This window comes from Halictus rubicundus, chromosome 8 (assembly GCF_050948215.1).
Source record: "Halictus rubicundus isolate RS-2024b chromosome 8, iyHalRubi1_principal, whole genome shotgun sequence".
Lineage (NCBI taxonomy): Eukaryota > Metazoa > Arthropoda > Insecta > Hymenoptera > Halictidae > Halictus > Halictus rubicundus.
Window position 1 is genome coordinate 6586252 of NC_135156.1, and position 22496 is coordinate 6608747.

Consider the following 22496-nt stretch of genomic DNA (forward strand, 5'->3'; position numbering starts at 1 on the left):
GACGATGCAAACGGGTTGTCGGAAGCGTCAGGTGGGGTTTCGGGGGGAGGGTCGGCCGAGTTAGGGGGAGGGTGAGAGTGTCGAGCGCGATTCCACGGTGGTGGGGAGAGCCCTCGGTATATGGAGTGCATGTACGGCGGCGCTGTTCGGTGGATTGGGGCGGCAGGTGGAAGAGGGGGGGTGGTCCGACGGATACGAACGCGGATAGCGAATAGTGGCTCAGTTTGCTTTCGTTCGTCCTTGCGGAAGGTGCACCAGCACGCATCGCCGCGTGGCCGACGCACGTTGCGAGCCGCCCGCTCTTCTCTATCTCTCGTGTATCTCACCCACGTAATAATCTGGTCAGTCAGAGTCTCTCTTCTCTTTGCCTTCTACCGTCAAACGCGCGACACGCTCTGTGGATTACCCTGTGCCCCCCCGTCCCGCCCCTCACCTGTCACCGTGTGTGAATGTGCTCGTGATACTCGGAAGTTAGTGACAAGGAGGTATACTCTGCCGGTGGTCGCCGCGATTCAGTGTCCAGTGCCCACTGCAGGATGAGTACCATGATACGAAGTTGGCTCCTGTGCAGCATCCTCTTCCTCGGATACGTTCAAGGTTGGTGATCTTATTTCTGTTTGTTGTCCGCTGTCCGCGTTATAATTATGCCCGACCACGGGCCAACCAGACCGACATTCCCTCCAGCTGTCTTCTTCATAACCACGGACAGTGCCTCCGGTCTATCCGGTGTATCGTTTGTGACGCTATGCGTGGCATTTCTTTTTCTTTTCTTTTTTTTTTTGTGCGACCTGGTGCGAGGATTGGGGTGCAACATGCAGGCGGCGTGCATTATTCAATGCGCATAACACGGTTAGTACCGACACTATCATGTGTGTTTCTTAGGTGGTTGATGCAACGCGACTACCCCCCGTTTCAGGATCGTGATTTATGTTTGTGAGGTGGTTAAGGGATTATTGGGCCATAGTTTGTGGGGAACTGGAGGTGTACGCTGTTTGCATATGTGGAAATCGTTTGTACAAGTACGATTTAGCGGTACAGTTATTTCGTATAGACGATGCCATGTGTTTTGTATTAGGTTCCTATTTCTTTTATCCCTTTGCCGACCACGGGACACATGCGTCCCTTTCAACCCTTGTGCAATGTCCAGGAAATTGGGACATTTTTATTTCGAGGATTAGGTTGATACTGAATTCTCGAGGAGATTTAGTTCTGAACTTTTACGTTGAATTAACGCGAACCGTATACAACGATTAAAAAATTGTAATTCAATTTACTGGAGTTTGGTGTTTTTCTTCGTAAGTCGTTCTGCTCCTGAAAGGGTTGATTCAAGGTGTTTATGCACCTCGTTTTCTTGCTCGACGACGATGGACATATAGTTCTTGCGATTGTTGAAAACGTAAACTAGTTTTGTTAGCTCTTCGAGTTTATCTGCATTTCTGCCCTAGTTTTTCATTTCACATGTTTTAAAGGTTACACGTTAATTTATGCACCCTGTTTTTTTTTGCCAGACGATGATCGACTTTCTGTTCTTGCAGTTGATAAAAGAAAACCAATTTTGTTAGCTCATGGGGTCTGTCTGTGCTTCTGACCTAGTTCTCAATGCCACATATTTCATGGAGATAAAAGCAATTTCTCACGAGCATTCGATCTGATCGTCATTTTTACGGTAACCTTAGCTATTCGGGGTTTGAAAAAAGGAAATTAATTGCGGGTTCTATGCATTCGCACTGCACGACATACTTATGCGTTTTTAGATTAGTGAACTTCTGCCTTAACGCTAGGTTTACGGGACCTGTCAAAATTCCAATATTTGTAATTTACTATTATTCAATTATTTTAGAATTGGGTAGAATTCTTTGGGTATATGTCATCAAAATAAAAATGGCTAAAAATTTGGGCAACAGATTCTTGTTATTTTTATAAAGTAATGTAAAATAGCCACTTTTAGTGGTCCGTAAACCTAGTGTTAAAATAGATGGATAAAACGTTCGATTTGTCGACCGATTAAAATATTAACCCTTTGCACTCGAAGCTATATTAACTCCAAAACGAAACATTTCTTCCGACCTAGAATATTTCCCTTCTACATATTCTTTTTCACGTTATACATACGAGAATGGTGCAATTTACTCGTACAATACTGAAGTGTTTAGTAATCTATTAAATACAAACAAATTTAATGAGGTAAAAAATATTTTGAATAACGATACAGCAATTTTCAGCGGCGCCTTACAGTCGCCATTCGAGTGCTAAGGGTTAAGAGTCGGACACATTAATCGAGTCAAAAGTCGTAAAAATTGACTGAATCACTTGCAGAGAGGTCGGGACAAGTTCAACAATTCTGACACAAAATATAGAAAACCGATCGATCGGTGGGGGGTCAGGTTTTTGCAGAAAAGTGTCTGCGAAAAATAGTTCGCCGAGTTGTCGTTCGATCGCGAACTTGACCCCGCGAACCTCGGCCGGCATTAGTTTTTCCGTGGCCGAAAGCTGCGCCAAACATCGGTCAGTATTATTTTTATCCTCCGCAGCGTCGCGTTCTTATCGTGCCGCTGGTGGAGAGGACGGAACGGGGGAGAGGGGCGGGAAACTGTTTAAACTTTTAGAATGTAGGGTAATGTTTCCGGGGCACGGGGGCTGGGAAAGTTTCCCGATGCGAGCGCTGACGGTCCTTTATTTTTTTTTTCTTCTTCTCTCCTTCCAAGTGTCCGCGCGAACGTACGTACCCGCGTGTGTTATCTCTGCCGAAATTCGGCAACGTGCGCGGAAAAGAACAGCGTCGTTTATTCTTCGACAAACCGTTCGAAAATGTGTGCGCGCCGCGGGAACACTCGAGAGATTCTGCAGATTGCTCATCGCGCATCCGCCAACTCTTGCGCGACTAATGTGTTCGAAATTTCCCACCCCATCTCGCGATAGTGCCGGCGTGGCACACTTCCGTGCATCTTCTTCGATCATTGCCGCCCCTATTCCGGGGACGATCGACGCATTGCCAGCGATTTTATTTTCTCGAGTGTCGTTTTTGGGTGCATCCTCACTTTTATTCGCTCGAACTTCGAGCCTTGAGAACGGCTCTCCGCCCTTCGAAGCGATTTTGTTCCTTCCTTCGCGTTCGTAGAACGTTTCTCGGTTACGAAGGTACAGCGTCTACTCGATAATTGTCCAAAACACGGGTCTGGCCAGGGACAAATATCGGATAGTATTCTTTAATCCACTGCCGAACGTAGAAAATGAGACATTTGGGACATTTATCGAGTAGAGACTGTACCATGCTTAGGTCATGGGAATATAAATTAATTGTTAACTCTTAAATTGTAAAGGGGAGTCATTCGAAGACTACGATTTACAATATAATGTATTTGTAAAAATTATTTGCCAAAATAATACAAATAATTGCTTCTTAGTATTGATATTGATTAAAGTAAAATGTCGCTTTTTAATTGCTGGTTTAATATGCCTTTGTCGAAGATGTTTGTATTTTGAGTAGAATCAAATTGCTGAATTATTTTTATCAGATCAAATTGATATAAATCAATTATTAAATTGGAATGTCTCCGACAACACGTGAGCCGTTCAATTTCGTTTCTCAACGCCGACATTGGTTACCATAACACGATTCCTGCAGTCGAACGAGACATTGAAATACTGATTCCAATATCGCAAAATTGTCTACAACTACGAACTATCGATTTCCCTAAATAACTAGCGGCACGTTGCAGAGTTTGACCTTACGATCTTCAACGTGTTCTCGTACGATCGAATAGTTTCGTATGAAAAAGCGCGGGCTCGTTCCATCTCCGCCATATACAAGCTTAACGCACGGGACATCACAAAAAAAAAAAGAAAGAAAAGCAATGCGAATCGATATCGATTGCGAAACTCGTTGGATAATTCTATTTCGCACTTATTAACTTCATACTCTTATTCCCTCGGTGCCTGAAGTACCCGATCGAACCCATTGGGGGCTGTTGGCGAAGGGGATTCGCATTCGAAAAAAAGCCATTGTTAATGAAAAAAAAAAGAAGAGAGAGAGCGAGAGCGAGAGCATGGCGGGAACCGTTCTTTTCATTAAGTCAAGTTTTCCCCGAACGATTCGAACACGGAGTGAAAGCGTCCTGGAAAAGAAAAAAAAACAAAAAAAAAATCATAAAGCCCCGCGCCTCCTTTTTGCCAGTAGGGGGAATGATAATCAAAGCGCGGGATTTCTAGTTAACTCTCGCTTTAGTTATTCAAAAGCTCCCGGTTGCCTTATAGTTAACCTTATCGTTGAACGGGCGCGAGGCGCGGCTAAAGCACACCGTACGTATTTTTTCTTAGGATCGTTTCCCTTTATGTGGGGGTTTCCATTCAAGGCTGGATCACGTGCTAAACGACACGGTGCATGAGGGTTCGTGCACACCGAAACGCGCCGGCTGCGCTCGGGAACGATCCTCTTTAAGCGGGGAACTGCTGCACGGCGTATTTAAATTGTGGGGTTAAATTGTGTTGGAGTGCCGATGCGTTGACACGTGCGTGTTCTTCTGTGTTATTATCCTTTCGTTGCCACGCATTGTGTGCCGAACGAATCATCTCTATAGTCCTTCATTTTATAAAATTGCTCGACCTTCTACTCGGTTTTCATTGTTTTGCTTACTCTCGGATTGTCAGCGATTATTTATCTATCTTTAGCGAATTGAATTTGTTAACAGGTTTGACTTAAACCGTTGAATCAATTAATATTTGTATATTTCGGATAGAAACTGTTGCACACGTTCATTATCCTAGACTGTGAGCAGATGTTTCACGCATTTTCCGTTTCATAGGTTTGTCAATTGCCGGATTTGAAGAGAGGAATTTATCGATTCCATCATGTACATCTCCATGTACACAGGATATTGTATCGCTATATATGTATAATACAGTTAATGTTCTCCATATTAACATGTGCTACCATATACGTACACGTTAGAACAATATTTTACCCACTTGTTTTCGTTTAATTCATAAGTAATAATCAACGACACGATAACGTGTCCGCATAAGTACTACGATGCATCAAAATATTCGCGTATGCATTATTCATGTCCAGATCCTGAAATTGTGCCAGATTCTCTATCGATTATTATTCTGTCAAATACGTGTGCTTCTAAAAACTAGGCGAGTCGAATTAACCATCACTGGTACGCGAGATCTTCATTTTTTGCGAGCAATGTTGGTCGGTTACTTGTCAATCTATTTTGTAACTATAACTGTTTGCATAAATATTCCTTGAGCAATAAGAATGCAGTGCTTCGATCTATTTCTTTGTTAGAATAATCATGATGCATTGAATTGGCTCACCTGAATGATCAATCACCGAAAATATTGGAAAATCGACAATCTGAATTCAAAATTCCACCATTTTGTAAATAATCAAGATTTTTACTTTATTTTGGTCCACGCCATAACCACGTTCATACTGATCAAGTTAGTACTTAATTTGTTCGTTTTCAATCAGCAGAAGGTCCGGAATTATGGCAACAGACAACATATTTTTTTCAAAACATACTCTATAAAAAAAATACATAACAAGTAATTTCTATCGTTTTTACTTGAAAGAAAGCATGTATATGCCTCAAATACGCATGCATGTATGTGCAAAATCCTAATCCAAAAGGCCCTAATGGTTCTTCTGCAAAAGTTTTTAAAGATTGATGAAGAATGGCACTCGAAACCAGCTAACCTCTTAGAACGTACTCCGTAAAAAAATACACAACTCACGTAACTTTACTAGTTTTTACTTGAAAAAAATCGTGTATGTGTCTCAAATACTCGTGAACCTGTGTGCAAAATCCTAATCCAAAAGGCCCTAATGGTTCTTCTGAAAAAATTTGTAAAGATTGATGAAGAATGGCACTCGAAACCAGCTAACCTCTTAGAACGTACTCCGTAAAAAAATACACAACTCACGTAACTTTACTAGTTTTTACTTGAAAAAAATCGTGTATGTGTCTCAAATACTCGTGAACCTGTGTGCAAAATCCTAATCCAAAAGGCCCTAATGGTTCTTCTGCAAAAGTTTTTAAAGATTGATGAAGAATGGCACTCGAAACCAGCTAACCTCTTAGAACGTACTCCGTAAAAAAATACACAACTCACGTAACTTTACTAGTTTTTACTTGAAAAAAATCGTGTATGTGTCTCAAATACTCGTGAACCTGTGTGCAAAATCCTAATCCAAAAGGCCCTAATGGTTCTTCTGAAAAAATTTGTAAAGATTGATGAAGAATGGCACTCGAAACCAGCTAACCCATTAGAACGTACTCCGTAAAAAAATACACAACTCACGTAACTTTACTAGTTTTTACTTGAAAAAAATCGCGTCTGTGCCTCAAATACTCTTGAACGTGTGTGCAAAATCGTAACACGAAAGGTGTGATAGTTCTGCTGAAAAAATTCCTGAAGTTTGGTGAAAAAATGGCTCGCAAATCCAGAATATCCCCTTTCAAGCAGCAGGATTTCGTTGGGCGTATAATTGAAAATTTTCAATTGTCATTTCCGTCGTTTGGCAAAAAGGCAATCAACGGGGTTTCTCTTAGGAGTACATCGTTAACAATGTCTCGCTAACGGGCGAGAAATTCTCCGTTTGGTTGAACTGCATTCCACGTAACCGGCGCGCGTTCGTAACGGAGCATAAAGCTGGAACGAATTTTCGTCTCGGTACACTGTCCTCCGGGGATTTTCCTTTGGCACAGACGCGCAGATTGATTTTTAACGTAGCCATTTGTCCGAAATCGAAGTCGGTTACGTCGTGTGGCGTACTGCTAAAAAACGGAGAAAAAAGAAATGAAAGTATTTTCACGGTCGCAAAGGGACGCGTGCGAGCGCGCGCTGACACGACGGTTAAATGATTTCGAGCGTGTGCCGTTTCGAAAGACAGGTGGATATTGATGCACGGAAATGATTGCGGAATTGACACGGTGGGATGGAAAACAACCGACGTGGTAAAGCGAATTCGTGTCCCTTTGTGCTGTCGCGCTATCGTAATTTTCGCATTTATCATCGGCGCATAACGCCCATGCGATGCGAGAAATACGCCTCGGTATTCTCCTGGTTTCGTTGTCTGTTTTCGCGAGGTGTAACTTACACCTGTACAGTGTTTACTCTATATATGTCCCAAATGCCTAGGCGATAAAAGTCCCAGAACTATCCCCACTGCCGCGGGGTATACCCCGTGACTGTCCATTTTTACGTTCGGCGCGAATCAGAGAATAGTATCTCCTGGCCGATATATGTCCCTGGCTAGACCCGTGTTTTCGACATATATAACACTCTACCGTGGATCTTTATACCCATGAAAAATTGTCACAATAAATACAAGCTAATTGCAAACTCCATTCTTGCTTTAATAGTTTCAATAATTCATCGATGTTCTTACATTTTTTTTTAATCGATTTACTCGTTCAAATTTACTCGTGCTGTTGAAAAAGCATAAAAATCCGCAGTCTGTCGTTATATTAGTTTCTTTTATAAATATCTTGTGTAGATAATAAGTACTTACCTTATTTTCTCTTTGGTTCGCAAGAATGCAAGATAAAACTTTCTAGTTTCTGAAAAAAAAATTCCAGGATGCACACTTTTCCCAACTGGAAATTTAGATTAAACGGTCCGAGGTCGTGCTCTCGCACCTTCTTGTTTCTCGATTGTGTCCGTAAGACAAGCGTAGTCCGACTCTCGCGCGATCTTAATCCACTTCCTTGGACTCGAGTAATTTTTCCCTGATGTAATCGCCACCGAGATATCATAACCACTTTGCCTGATACCATCTGAAGTTATATATTCGGTAGAGTCTGCAGACTGTGAGAGCTGGCACTCACCAATCCGGCTACACGTGTTCACATTTTTCACTACAACCGTATCCTCGCGCAGAAACCGTTGCTGCCAAACTCTTACATCCGAAGAAAATTTCAATACCTTTTCCGTTTACGTTCTGCGCAATGAAAAGAATTCTCACGACAACCGCATTTACAAATATTTTTTACCAGAAACCCCCGGGTCACGGCGAAGAATTGTTGTGATAGCAAATATTGCACGGTGAAGCTTCGTTAACTGATACTGATAACTGGTTTCCATTTTTCCGGACAGCGCCAGAGCAGAGTAGTTAGACGAAACGACAGAAGCACAGAATTAACCGAAGAACAACTTGTTTGCAATAAAAGGAAGTAGCAAAACTAACGATGGGTAAGGAAGCGGCTCCAGACGTTGCCAAGTCTCCCCTGCTAAGTTCGTAATAAGTGTGGAATTTATTCATCAGCAGTTATTATTTCGCTGAATAATTCGTTTTGTCGTCTGCCAAACGTCATTACAATGGGCTGTCGATGCTCTCGAGAACTATTCCGAAGATTCCATCGACCCGGTATTACGGATTTATAGTTCAATTGATAAATAATTTAATATATTGTTCTTTCGTTTCTTTGCGTCTTCAAAATGGTAGATTTCTGAGGAAATGTTTAAGTAGCGCGCTCAGACTTTCCATTTTCTACAAAATGAATTCTGACATCGACAAAGCATCGCCGGATAGAATCTATCAAGATCTAAAAAATATTTCTTCCACGATTTCGATAAGTTCAGCTTTGCTTCACGCACTAAAGCGTACGATCCTTTTTAAGTTTCTTATCTTTACAGACACTTTGCGAGAGCGCGGGACTCCTCTTCTTTATCTAACTTTTTTTTCGATATTCTCCGCCCTTTTTCCACGTGAACGCGGGGTTGCGTTTGAAAATCGTTGGAATGGACATTCAGAAAATTGCTGCCTCCTTAAGTAAGCTTTGCGTTGGAAACAGTAACTGGTAACGGTAAGCCGCCGGATTACTTGTTTCCCATTGCCCGACAAAAAGAGGGGTAACATCGCTACAACCGCTCAAAGTAGGAATATAAAATTTCTGTCGCTTCCGTATCCGTTTCCGCGTTGCTTCTGTTTTTCAATAACGCGTTCACTTATAAGAGCAAATAATCTTTAACCCTCCGTTCCGCGCTGTGCCCTGGAGTCATTCGTGAGCCGTCGCGGTGCTAATACAATTTTATTCCGATATAAGACTCTTCATCCGAAATACGACGACAGCCGGTCCCGAGCCGTCGCCTTATATCGGAATATACTCTCGACCCCTCATGGCCCCTCGTGGAGTATACCCCGCGGCAGTGGGGATAATTCCGCGACATTTATCGTCCAAGTCTTGGCGACATATATAGAGTAAAGATTATACTGGGATTTTTATGTCTGTGATTTAAGCGAGCAAATCGGTGCAATCGGAAAACTCTATGTTTCAAACGCGAAACGTTGGAGTGTTTTGAAACCATTTTCGGACCGGTTCCGTGCACTTCGCATTTATATGCGCCGCTGCAAAAATGAACACGCGTGAGAAAGTAAAGCTGTGGTGTTTTACGGAGTGGCACATAATTGTGGAGTTTCGTTGATTAAATTATATTAATATCGGACGGTCCGCAATTCCGGAATCCTTTTAAAGAGAGAAAATGTATCTTTTCCTCCATCGTCCCAAAAACGCGGAACAGCAAGAGGGCAGAACGAACAAAATTAAATAACATTTCTTTCGTTTATGCGTGTGGGTATATTTCACGTAACGGGGAGGAAAAAGGATTCGTGCAAGTTTAAATTAAAGCCCCCGCCTAGTGGCCGTAAATAGAGAATTTAGGTCACACTAAATTTTTCCCCGGGATCGTTGAAAATTTGCGTTCGCATGAGCAAGCGATGCCCGGAAACGAAACGGGACGGCTTGTTTTAATAGAATGTAATGCTTCGGAACAATTGCGATTGCCGTCGTAAGAAAAGGAACTTGGCAACTGGACCGGGAAGGATTTTGGTCATTCCGCTGCATAGTTAAACGGTCAACGTAATTCGTTGTAAGACTCTCTCTCGCGCGCGCGCGCGCGCTGGAAGTGTGCATTATCAGCGTTTTCTTCCCTCTACTAATTCCAATTTATAAGTGGTTAATGATGCACTACTTAGCAAGTCGCTACGCGGTAATGTCTTTAAATCTCTGTATATCCGAAAGTCGCATTTTGCATACCTCGTTTAAAAAATTCCAGCATTCACACTTCATCCAACATTAGTTATTGCACGGCTTTTTAAAACAAAGTCTGTTCGGATGTAACACAATTTAATATTGTTTCTCTTGGATTATCGTTTCCAAGAAAATGATTAAGCTGTCTTCGTGGACAGCACTTTAAGAGCACATAAGTTTCGAACGTTTCGTTTCAAAATATGTTGCTGTAAAACGGAGCACGAGAGACTGAAGTTAACTTCTTTTTAAAATTAAAAAAATTACCGAGAAAAAATCGCAGATCAACTTTTTTGAGAGGTCACTGGAAAGGAGAGGTATCCCTTCATAGGACTCCATTGAAACAAATGGGGAAAATAATTATTTTAACACTGCAGAATTTTTTTAATTTTTGTAAATTTCTCACTTTGAAGAGGATGCTGAAAATGTATGGTGGCGAGAAAGAAGAGAATTCACTTTTTAAAATAGGTACAAAGAGTTCAAAGTTCGAAGATTGATATTTTTTTAGTGTACATATGTATTAATCGTGTATTAAGAACAGAAAAATTTCTCGGTAGTATTTAAACGTGAATAACTGTACAGAGTGTCTATATTTTTATTTCATTCATATTTTGTTCCTTTTTCTGGATAGTTGATTTTTCCAAATTAATGGACTCGTTCTAGACTTTGGACCGTTGTTTAAATTTCGGCTTAAAAATTCGTCCCCTGCCCGGAATAGTGAGACGAAACTACGTACTCCTAAAGCATTTGTCGCGTACATTATTATCGTACGGTATTACAACAGTTAAGCATTGCAATGAAGATACACCGTGGAACGTTATAGTTCACTGGCGAGAAGTTTAGCCGACGAAGTAGTTAGGTTCAAGTCAGTCGTGGTCGCTTCTGGGATACGTGTCGCCATTGTTTTGCTAGGTATGCGTAAACGCATAATTAACGCATTTACTAATAGGAGTTAGATTAAGCACTTCCTAGGATTGTTCGAGAACTGCGCAAAATTTGTAGAAATATGTGCTTTGATAAATTTTCGTAGTTAGTATTTATTATTTTAAGGATTAGCTGTTTCTAAAATAATTTATATTCTCATGAAGAATACAGGGTGTCTCAAAAATGTTGCGCCTCCTTGAAATGGACGATTTCTTAGGTCATTTGAAGGAACTTTTTCCTTTGCGAAAATATTCTCCGCGGTTTTATTAACGAGTTATTAACGAAAAACACGGACCAATCAGAGCGCGGCGTGGCGGCAACTCCCGCTGAGCGTGGACGTTGTCATTGGCCGAGCCGGAATTCGTCCGCTGTTGCCGCGCCCCGATTGGTCCATACGTTTCATTAATAACTCCTTAACAAAGCCGCGGAGAACATTTCCTGAAAGGAAAAAATTTCTTCAAATAACCTCAAGAATTACCCCCTTCACGGAAATACATTTCTGAGGCAACCTGCATAAAGTATAAATTTAATAAATGGAACAAAACTAATTTTATACTCGATTTCCGATATTTTCCTGAGAGTGTCTTCATTCAGTAAATAAATGTGTGTTTAATGTTGTGAACTGCTGTTGAAACTGGTACCTAGTAAAACGCTACATTCTCAGTAATTAAAGTGTTATGCAACGATCATTAATCTTCGCAAATGTCCAAATGTGGCTGTTATTTAATATGTACGCCGAGACTCGAAATTCCTCCACATGTGTTTAACGTATCACAGTAGTTCCCAATTAAATGGTTGCGATACAATTCTTGCATCAAGTGTTCATATAAACCGTACTATGCGTTTCTATAAAGTATTATTCACTATTGTGGCACACTTACAATTATAGTGCTCAATCGAAAATAAATTTGTTGTTTATTATTTCAGAGGCTAAACGAAGCGCCTGAACATTTACTTGCGAGTTTACTCGCATCAAACGTACACTGATGAGTAGGATCTTTATGCATTTATGACAAAAATGGGTAGGTGTAATTTGAAACAGTCGAACTCTTAGAAGAATTTGAAGATACTGTTATATTATTTTCAACCTGTTAAACATATTGAAACGGAGAGTAAATTTTTATTTATATTTGTTGGAATTCAGGTAGAAAATTTTTGTTTTGCATAAATTATTTTGAATATACGTGAATACAGCGATGCACTTTTTACGTTTTTAATTAAGCCCTAATATATGTGTCACGTATATCGTGTTCATGTATTCGTAATGTCATTGTTTATTAGACATTGATAAAAACAGGTAAGTAGAAATATTATTAATATTCTTATCAATGCTTTTTTACTAAATTCATTCTTTGGAAGATTATATGGATGTATAAAATCATACGTTACACATGCTGTTACGTATAAAAATGTACAATCCATGTGAAATCGATGTTCGTTAAATACATTTCTGGGACAAAATACGTAAATAAATCTTCGGTGAACTGGAAAAACTAGAATATACTTACGACAACTTGCAGAACGCAAATGACGAAATTGAAATGCGAGATAAACAGTTAGGTGCATAAATTACAGAAAGTCTCTTTTCGGGACTCTAAGAAGTTCCGATCTGTGGGGAGCGTTTTTGGCATCGTTGAAAAAAATTCGAGACAGCCCCGTTGAAAACAAGTGTTCCCCCGTGCTCCCGTCCACGGTTAAACTTCGTTTCCTCGTTCGCGTTGGCGGTCCTCCCTTGACTTTCTCCTCGTCGCTCGAGGCGGGTCGTATTATGCTTGCGATGTCATTCACGAAAAAAAAAAAAAAAAAAAAAAAAAAGAAATGGGACGAGCGTCGCGCCGCGCCGTTGCACGCGGAATTTCATCCGTGTTTGTGGGTTACTCGTAGCCCGGCACCGTCTTAGACGGTGCAGTCGCGGTGCATCCCCCTCTCCGCGTTAACCCCGTCATCCGGCTGCGGAGTGCATTCAACGGGTGCAAGCCGTACCGCGATTCCCTGTTTCCTGGATCTCCCGTGTAAATCTGGCGTGTAACGTACCGGGCCACTTTGTTCCTACGGAAGTTTATTAGTTTTGTTATTTCCATCTGAAAGGACGTCGGTTCGCTAACGAAGCTGCGCGACGCGGGAGCTTCGCCACCCAGCCAACCCGGGACTTCCTTCCTGATACGATTACCATTATCGCGGAGATTGTAAAGAATAATTATGGAAGACGTTACTCGGTATTAGAAGGATTATCGGAAGGAATTACGGCGCGGAAGGATTCCGCCCCGGATCCCGGGAACGCGCGGAACGCGGAGACGCGCGAGCACGAGCTCAGGCACACGTCGCGTTTCCGTTACCGGTTTTCTATCTTGTAACGATCGAAATTATAAAAACGCTTTCGTAGGAAATGCGCAAGGGATTAAACAAAAAAAAAAAAAGAAAGAAATGAAAAATCTACTGAAACGAACTTTCGGAATGCTTATTGTTCGCGTACTTTTACCCGACCGGGACCTTCTGATCGCGCATGATGCAAAGAGATTCGCAGAGAGGGATTCGAGATCCCTTTCACTCCTTTATTTACGCGCATATTTTAATGGAAACCGTACACAGTTTAAATAAAATTGGCACTAGGGCAAAGGGGCCCCTCGCCCACCGTTGGCGTTCCGGTGGTCCAACGCTTAGGCTTTGACGTCACACGCTCTATAGTATGTGTCACCGCTTTAGCCAATAGAGCAGCTGGAGGCGTGCCCCTTCCACTCCGACCAATCAGCCCCGCTTTCCTTTCGCGGGACTTCTGGCGGGGCATGCACAGTATAAGGTGTTCCACAATTATTCTGTATGACGACACAATAGCTAAATCGATTACGAAATATTATACCGTAATCCTACCATCGGTTTGAAAAAATTCATGAAAATTTACCAATTTTTCGGCAAAGTGTCTTTAGTTTTAGTTTTTGAAAAAATTCTGCTGGAACTTTTACGTTTCGTCTAACCTTTCATAGACGAGGATTTTTTTCGAATACTACGATTCTTTTTGCTTAGACTACTAGATTATGTATTAAATGAACAGCATGTGCTCTGCTCTCTTATTATCTATTAATTAATGTAGTAATTAATATTCCATTATATCTTTTAGACTGTGCATAAGCATTTTTGCTCACAGCGTACACTATCTGGGTCAGCTGTTTGTAAATTTGCGTATTCTCGTTCGGCGAAGCGTTTTCGCGAACAGTGACGTTTCTAAATATACGCGAATGACCGAAATTTCCCGAGGCTTGTAAAATCTGTTTGGAAACATAGTCGGCACTATAATTCTATTTTCATCGCGGCCGAAAGCGCTGGGCTAGCTCAATGTTCGCGCGTAATGGAATTAATTACCGAACCTATGAAATTTAATCCTTATATCGGTGCGTTTACTCGTCTTTGAGTGTCCCCGCGTCGCCGCGTTTAATTAACATTGCGACGCGAAAGGGTTATGCAATTACCCCGGGACTAGGTCAAATCTGAATTTTTCGCGGATGACTTCTTTTCTCTTGTTGAACGGGCCGAGGATGCGCCTAATTAACCTTATTCTCATTGTTCTAATCACTCGTGCCATCGTGCATCGTCTTGTTTATAACCGGCTAGAATAGAAATGTGCGAACGGTTCGCTACCGAACGCAAACTTCCACTGATTTATTCGAATGAGGGACATAGTTCGAAACAAACTTCATCGGCGAGCGCGGAGTGTACTTCAGAATTTGTTTGTTAAATACAGTCAGATGACCTAGAAACTTTTAATGATGGACAAACTGAAAAATATGTGGAAAATACGGTTGCAAAAACTCGTGGCTCCACGGTACAATTAGAAGTTACGAAATAATTACAAACGGATAAAAAGGATTGGTGGATCTTATTGTGTTCAATACAAACACAAAAATGTTTTAATAAAAATTCAATGTTCTATTTTATGAATTATAGCAAATTATAGAAAATAGTTTTCCATTTATAGAAAATTATAGAGAATTTTTTTTCAATTATAGAAATTTCTTTCGTTAATAATTTTAATAAGACGAAAAGAGTATGTCTTTCAGCATTTCTTGCATTTCGAACGTCACCTGCTAATTAATATATGCCATGAACGCGGAAAATCTGCAGTCTAAGAATTATCATTCCACGCTTTGCCCTCGCACGTTAACGGCTATAACGATCCGCAAACGATAGAGACGTCATCGACAGTTGTAATAATTGTGGTAAGGTGTAATTACATTATACGGCGGTGCAAATGACCGCGTTCGCGGCACTGTTGCCCTTTACATTGTAATTTCAGCTAGTAATAGACTGTGTACGTTAATCCCCCCCCCCCCTGTTGCAATTGAGGTTTCGTGCGCATTACTACGCTTATTAGAGATGATCAGCTTTAATAGAAGCGCAGGAATTTTAATTATATTGTGGCCGTTGTATCGCGGCGCATTGAAACACTCGCGCTACTAATTCACGAAACAACGGCCAATCTCTAATTGCGGCCGGTCTCTAAAAAGCTCTCTAATCGCGCAGCGATTTGACCATAGCGAATCTCTTTGCATCATGCGCGATCAGAAGGTCCCGGTCGGGTAAAAGTACGCGAACAATAAGCATTCCGAAAGTTCAGTAGATTTTTCATTTCTTTTTTTTTTTGTTTTTTAATCCCTTGCACTACGATTCATTTTACAGTTTCAGTGATTAGAACTTTTTTGTAATTCGTAATTTGCTAAAAAAAGAGGAGAAAATTTATATCTATTGTATGCCTATGTCTTCTTCAATGGCTGTACGTTAATAACGCCAAAATAGAATTTTATTTCGATTTAAAGGAAATTAATAATAATATTTATTAGACTCAGTTCAGAATCTTCATCACGAGTATGACTCGATATTATAGGGCAAGGGGTTAATGCTTCTATATGGTATCGGAATCGACGCTCCATTTTAAATTGTTGTAACATTGTATCGAGGAGTGGATTTTGTTCAGCGTTGACTGGACAGTGGGAAATTGAATAAAAACGGAGCAGCTAATTAGTCTTGAAGCAGCAACGTGTGAGTTATACGGTTTTCGAGCGAGGAATTCGCTGGCGCGCACGTAAATACTTGAGACGGGACCTATGCAGGAAAGATCTGGGCTATTCTGAACGGCATGAAGTCCGCATAATTAATCAGAAATATGTATCACTCGCGGCCCCGAAATGTGTGAAAAATGTACAAATTGCGAAAACGTTTTAAAGGTTCTAAAATCACGGCGAAAACCGGTGTTTTGTTAGATTAAGAAGTCGTTGGCTGCGGACGTTAAGTATGCCGGATCCCGTCAGCGAAGAAGTTATCGTTGACTTATTGTTAGTAAAGTTCTATACCACCTCGCTAGCTACACACGAGAACAGCTGAAAATTGTTGTCCATATATTCGAACCTGCATAAACACGGTAACATATCAGCTTGGCTCTTGATAAGTAGACCGCGGAAGTTCGTGCATACATAGGGTTATTGTTAGACTCGCGAATCTCTATGCAAATTCTCGTTTTCGCAGATTATTTTATAAGAATCAGGATTCGGGTGAAATTTATTTCCCCGGCTAAAAGCTTTCTCGCGATAGTCATCTGAATGAAGTAAAAGTAAATAAACAATTTCAGCGATGTACACACTTGTGGAAAGTTTTGTTTAGTTTACAATTTACTGAATTTTGCTAGCTCACAATTTTTATATTAGGACCTTGAATAAGTTCTCGCTGTTTCTTCAAAAATGGCAGTAGCAGTACCCCGTTCGTGGAATTTCGAATGGTAACACACATGCAAGGCAGTAGTGTATCTAACCTTAAATTTCAGTGTATGGTAGTTCACTTTAGTGTAAACAAAGTAATTTTTTCTTAGTTCTGAAAATGTCTACTTTTGTGCTAAATAAAGTGTATTTGCGGGGAATTTTATTGCACTACTTTATTCAAAAGAAATCTGTAGCTGAAGCACATAGAATTCTTGTTGAGACTTATGGTGACAATGCTTTGTCGGATACGACATGCAGAGACTGGTTTCGACGCTTCAAAAATAATGATTTTGAACTTGAGGATAAAGAACGTTTTGGCGCACCGAAAAATTTGAAGACGAAAAGTTGGAGGAATTACTCGATCAAGACCGATGTCAGACGCTAGCAGAACTTGGAAAAACATTACAAGTAGATGAGTCAACTGTTTCATAACGTTTAAAAGTTTTAGGAATGATCCAGAAGCAAGGACATTGGGTAAAAGCTTTTATTTTGTAAAAGAAACAGCGAGAACTTATTCAAGGTCCTAATATTTTCATGTATCGTTTATTTTAAAGTGGTTGCATTAACAGCTAGGTCATTAGCGACCACATGGTTCACAATCGAATATAGAAGAGAAGGTTACAAAAAACAAATTTATAACAGTTTATATATATGAATAGATTTAAAAAACAGGAGGACGTTTCCAATATTGTTCTCGTTTAAATCTGCCCTCGTTCCTTTATTTACAATTCTATTGGAATACGTGTTAAATGTTTCTCAAAACTATTATTTTCGACTGTTTCTGGTCTACTTATAAGTTTTTTAGTACTTATAACTTTTATAACTTTTAGTACTTATTACTTATAACTTTTTTTTCAAATATTTTAAATAGAAAATGCTGTTGGGTCAGACGAAAAGTTTGATCATGGTCGTATACTATTACAACACTTTCGTTTCAGTTGCAAGAAATGTTAGATAATGATCGAGAAGCCGAAAATGTCGAGTACCCGGTGGTCGGAACGGGTCGGGTCGGACCCGACATTTTCCTCGCGCACCTATAGTGGATAACGAAGGCAAATCGATGAAAATAGTAACGTGTGGTTCATTCGAATCGTTTCAAAATTCTGCAAAAGTGCAATAGAAATAAATTTATTTAATCTCGACTTGAATGCAATAATTACGAAGAGGAAGCCATTTGGGCGTTGCTGCACAACTGCATCGACTTCCTAGACGGACAACAAGTGCATTATAATTTCTCTCGTCGTGCGATCGATCCTCCCTGTTGAACGGATCAGAGCGGGGTAGGGGAGGGGGGTGGGCTCGTTAATTTCGCCGAAAAAAAGGAGCTTTACGCAAACTCCTTTTGTCGCGCTTGAACGATCCGTCTCCTGGCTATCTCCGCCGGTCAGGTTTACGTTGCGTCTCGAATGAAGCTATCAGGTCAGTGATTAATCACGGTGCATAGGAGGCGAACGCAGAAACTCGACTGAAAATAGTGTCCGGTCCCGGCGATCGATTTGGTTACATCGTTATTCAAAGTGTCGGGAAAGTACGGTCAAAGTATTCTCGGTCGGCGCGGCGGCCGGACCGGTAAAAAGGAACACTAAAAGAAGAGAGAGAGAGAGAGAGAGAGAGAGAGAGAGAGAAATAGGTAAAAAGAAAAAAGAAGTAGGGGTAAGGGGAGAGTGGCGAGAGGAGTTAACGTTTCGAAGTCAGCCGCACGCGCATACTTAATCACCGGCCGTTAACGAAAATTCCTCGGGACCGGGGGCTTCGCCGCCGCCGCCGCGGCAGCGGATCTTGATTAAGAGGCGTGCATTTAAGGCTCGAAAGGACATTTTACCGGAATAGTAAGTGGTGCACTCAACGGATGCGACGGCACCGTTCGGTTAGCGTGCTGGATGCGTCGGAAGTAACTTGCGTTATCGAACACAGGAGTGAGTGGAGCCCCAATCGTAACTAACAAGTTCGCCTCCTCCAGGAATATTTGCCCTTGGCAACTGGTCTCCGACTAACTGACAACAGTTTTTAAGGGCCCTGGATGGTCACGTGACTTTTTAATTAATAATTTCCATTCACAGCCTTCAGACACAGACTTAAGATCCGTCTTGGTCTTGATCCGACGGGTCTCAAGTTTGTGACTAAACTTGTCACATTTTTTACTCTGTATTATCGATATTATGAATTCGGACGCCAGAAACGTGCTTCAAGTTTTTGGCTTTATTTCGCAGAGAATCAAGACAAAATACAGGGTGGCCCACATAACTCTGAACAGCTCAATATCTCGAAAACTATGCCATCGATTTTAAAGTTCTTAGAATTAAATTGCATGGAACTGAAGGGCCTTTCTGACTACATAAACGTGAAGTGGCCTCCCTTCCCCTTTAACGGGGGAGGGGAGGTACCTTTGTAATTTTAAATGGAACCCCCTATAAAATGTTACATATTTAGATTCTACCGGGAAAAAACAAGTCAATTTTGTCTGAAACATTTTTTTGTCAGATACTTCCATGATGAGATATAACAGTTTGAAGTTTCGAGTTGTAGGTACTTGAAGCGCTCGGAAATAGCGTTATGGAATTATACGCGCTTGAGTCCTTTGCTTATTCATGAAGAAACACAAACAATAATATTTACAATTCTTGAGTTTGACTCACTTATCTATGAAAACGTTTTCAGTTTAGAGCTGTTATTCAAGCAGTAACATTGTGATTATGGCTACTTTTGACACAGAAGTGAATATGTTATTAACGTTAGGTGAATGCCAAAAAAATTATCGGCGTGCAGCAGTGATGTCTTTTGAACGTTATGGGATCAAAAAATGTCATGCAACATTTCATAATTTAGAAAAGCGGCTTAGTAAAGCTGTCACTAATGAAAATAATAGTGCCAGTATTCTTGCTGCAATTACATTAAATCCTCATATTAGTCAACGTACACTTGCACAAACATCACATATTAGTCGTTCATCAATTCAACGAATTTTTAAACGGCAAAAGTATCATCCATATCACATGGTTTTATCACAAGAGCTTTCGATAGCAGATTACGATCACCGCGTAAGATTTTGTGAGTGGCTGCAGGGTGTTGTGGAAAATGCCTTTTTGTGCAAAATACTTTTTTCCGATGAGGCCACTTTTATGAATTCAGGGCATGTAAATAGACATAATCTGCATTATTGGGCCGTGGAAAACCCAAATTGGATGCGATGTGTTCCCTTTCAACATCGATGGTCTTTAAATGTTTGGTGTGGCCTAATAGGAGATTTTGTGATGGACCTTATTTTTTCAACAAACTGTAACATTTGCAAGTTATTGTGATTTCTTAAAAAATCATTTGCCTGCGCTTTTGGAAGATGTGCCACTGCACGTTAGAAGTGAAATGTGGTTCCAACAAGACGGCGCTCCTCCACATTTTGCAATCATCACCAGGCAATTTTTGAACGAAAAATTTGGGAACAAATGGATAGGTCGTGGGGGACCTCGTCAATGGCCTCCTCGATCCCCGATCTAACACCATTAGATTTTTTCTTATGGGGATATGTAAAGGACAAAGTTATGTTTGAACCACCGACGACAAAAGAGGATATGAAACAAAGAATACGTGACGCTTGCGCTTCAGTGACTCCCGAAATGTTAAAAAATGTTAGAACAACTTTGATGTTTCGAGTAAATAAATGTTTACAAGCCCGTGGTGGACATTTTGAACATTTAATAAAAAGTACATTTGATTTCTTCACGAATAAGCAAAGGACTCAAGCGCGTATAATTCCATAACGCTATTTCCGAGCGCTTCAAGTACCTACAACTCGAAACTTCAAACTGTTATATCTCATCATGGAAGTATCTGACAAAAAAATGTTTCAGACAAAATTGACTTGTTTTTTCCGGTAGAATCTAAATATGTAACATTTTATAGGGGGTTCCATTTAAAATTACAAAGGTACCTCCCCTCCCCCGTTAAAGGGGAAGGGAGGCCACTTCACGTTTATGTAGTCAGAAAGGCCCTTCAGTTCCATGCAATTTAAGGCTAAGAACTTTAAAATCGATGGCATAGTTTTCGAGATATTGAGCTGTTCAGAGTTATGTGGGCCACCCTGTATAGCTCAATTTTTAGTTGGAGATATTTTCTAGTGCGCGCTGCTCTCGATTTCATCCAGTAAACTCATCCAATGGCATAAAAATGCTTGAATTCCACGGCATGCACGTCGTCAATTTTTGGCCTACTTCTAACGCTTACATTGCCAAATATCTGCATAACCTCGGCAGCTCTTGACCAGCGCGCACACTAGATTGAACCTTCCTCTTTCGAATGAGTCCTTTACCAGCGACAAAATATTCTTATATAAGGACGAAAACTTGAAGCAGGTAAAACCATTTTTTGACGGTAATGTAGTCACTCTACCTTATCGCGAATCTACGAAGACCGGGCCCTTAACACGTTGACTGCCATGTCACCCATATGTGGTGACGGAATTATTTGTCCAGGTTTTAAAACGAATTTTTACGTTAATATATTCATTGTACCAAATTTGATTAGGAACTGTAAAATGCAAGAAAGTTGGACGACTACTTAATAGCATCATACATTTAGCTTAAATAATAATAGCTTATCGTACATTTATTCATTTTCAATTTTTATTTCATTAAATAAGTTACTTTGATTTTGTGGAATTTTTGAGGTTCCAGTTTGGCAGTCAAAGTGTTAAACAACGCGTTTTGATACTCTCGTACGGTGTAAACGCAATACGTTTGATTAGATATAATGGAATTGTAACGAAGTAGACGAAGACCAACGTGTGACGAGGGATCAGCAAGACATACAGCGAATTCTCGATATATGCCCACAATACAGAACTGTCAATGACATATATCGTTCAGAAGATACTATTCTCTGATCCACGCTGAAAGTCGTACCCCGTATTATGTTTACACTCTCGAGCTCCGCGGTCCCTCACGGGGTATACCCCGCGGTAGTGGGGATAATTCCGCGACGTTTATCGTCCAGGCCTTGGCGACATATATAGTCTACCAGCTGTACGAATGGTCGTTTCAGCGGAAAAAATTCCGCGAGCTATTATATCATCGCACGATGAAAAGGAGGATGGTTCTTTAGATGAAATTTTCCGTTGCATCGCGTTTCCCCCCAAAATAGGGGGCGTGGTCGTGTGCAGCCACTGGCTGGGGTACGCACAGTTAAATTAGAATGCACGGTGCTCGGTTTTCTTGTCGTGTTCGAAAATTTAGCGTAACGTGACTCCCGGTCAAGGGAATTTGAAACACGCTTGCATAGGCGAACTGCACACGTGGAACATACTTTCACGTAGCTTCTTCAGCGTGCTAATGCACCGAATATTTTGACTCGCGCTTAATGCACATAACGAATTGTTATCCTGGGCTTTGAATTTGATTAACGCCGCGCACTATCGTATCGCGAGAATGGATGCTGCTGAATGTAATACTCGACGCGTATACACGGTGCAGCAGAAGCACATCCCATCGTTTAATTAAATTTATTACTTCGTAGTTCTTTCGAGTGATTAATTATGGGAATTTTCGGAAACTGTAAATTGAAAACATTCGTGTGGTGGACGAGCTGATACTTTTATTAATGAACGCGGGAGTCTTTCGTTAACAAAGATTCAGAAGAGGGTTCTAATCTTGACGATCTGTTCATTAAGATTTGTTTAAAATATATCGTTACTGTTCCCATATAGATACTTGATATTCTTTTATTATGGGATACAAGTTTAATTTAGTGGAAGTAAGAAATAAACTGATAGCTGGTTAATTCGGTTAAAAAGTATAATTATTAC

At 40.7% G+C, this 22496-nt stretch overlaps 1 protein-coding gene across 2 annotated transcripts in view; it reads left to right on the forward strand.

The window, feature by feature from the left end:
• The first annotated feature begins 200 nt into the window (after positions 1-200).
• Positions 201-22496, forward strand: part of LOC143356453 (uncharacterized) — a 546949-nt gene continuing 524653 nt past the window's right edge. Inside the window, exon 1 of one of the 2 annotated variants that reach the window (XM_076792160.1) lies at positions 201-597. In XM_076792160.1, the coding sequence (XP_076648275.1) occupies positions 537-597 (61 nt within the window). In that variant the 5' untranslated portion in view covers positions 201-536. The remainder of the gene's footprint in view (positions 598-22496) is intronic. The other variant, XM_076792161.1, reaches the window with a different exon arrangement.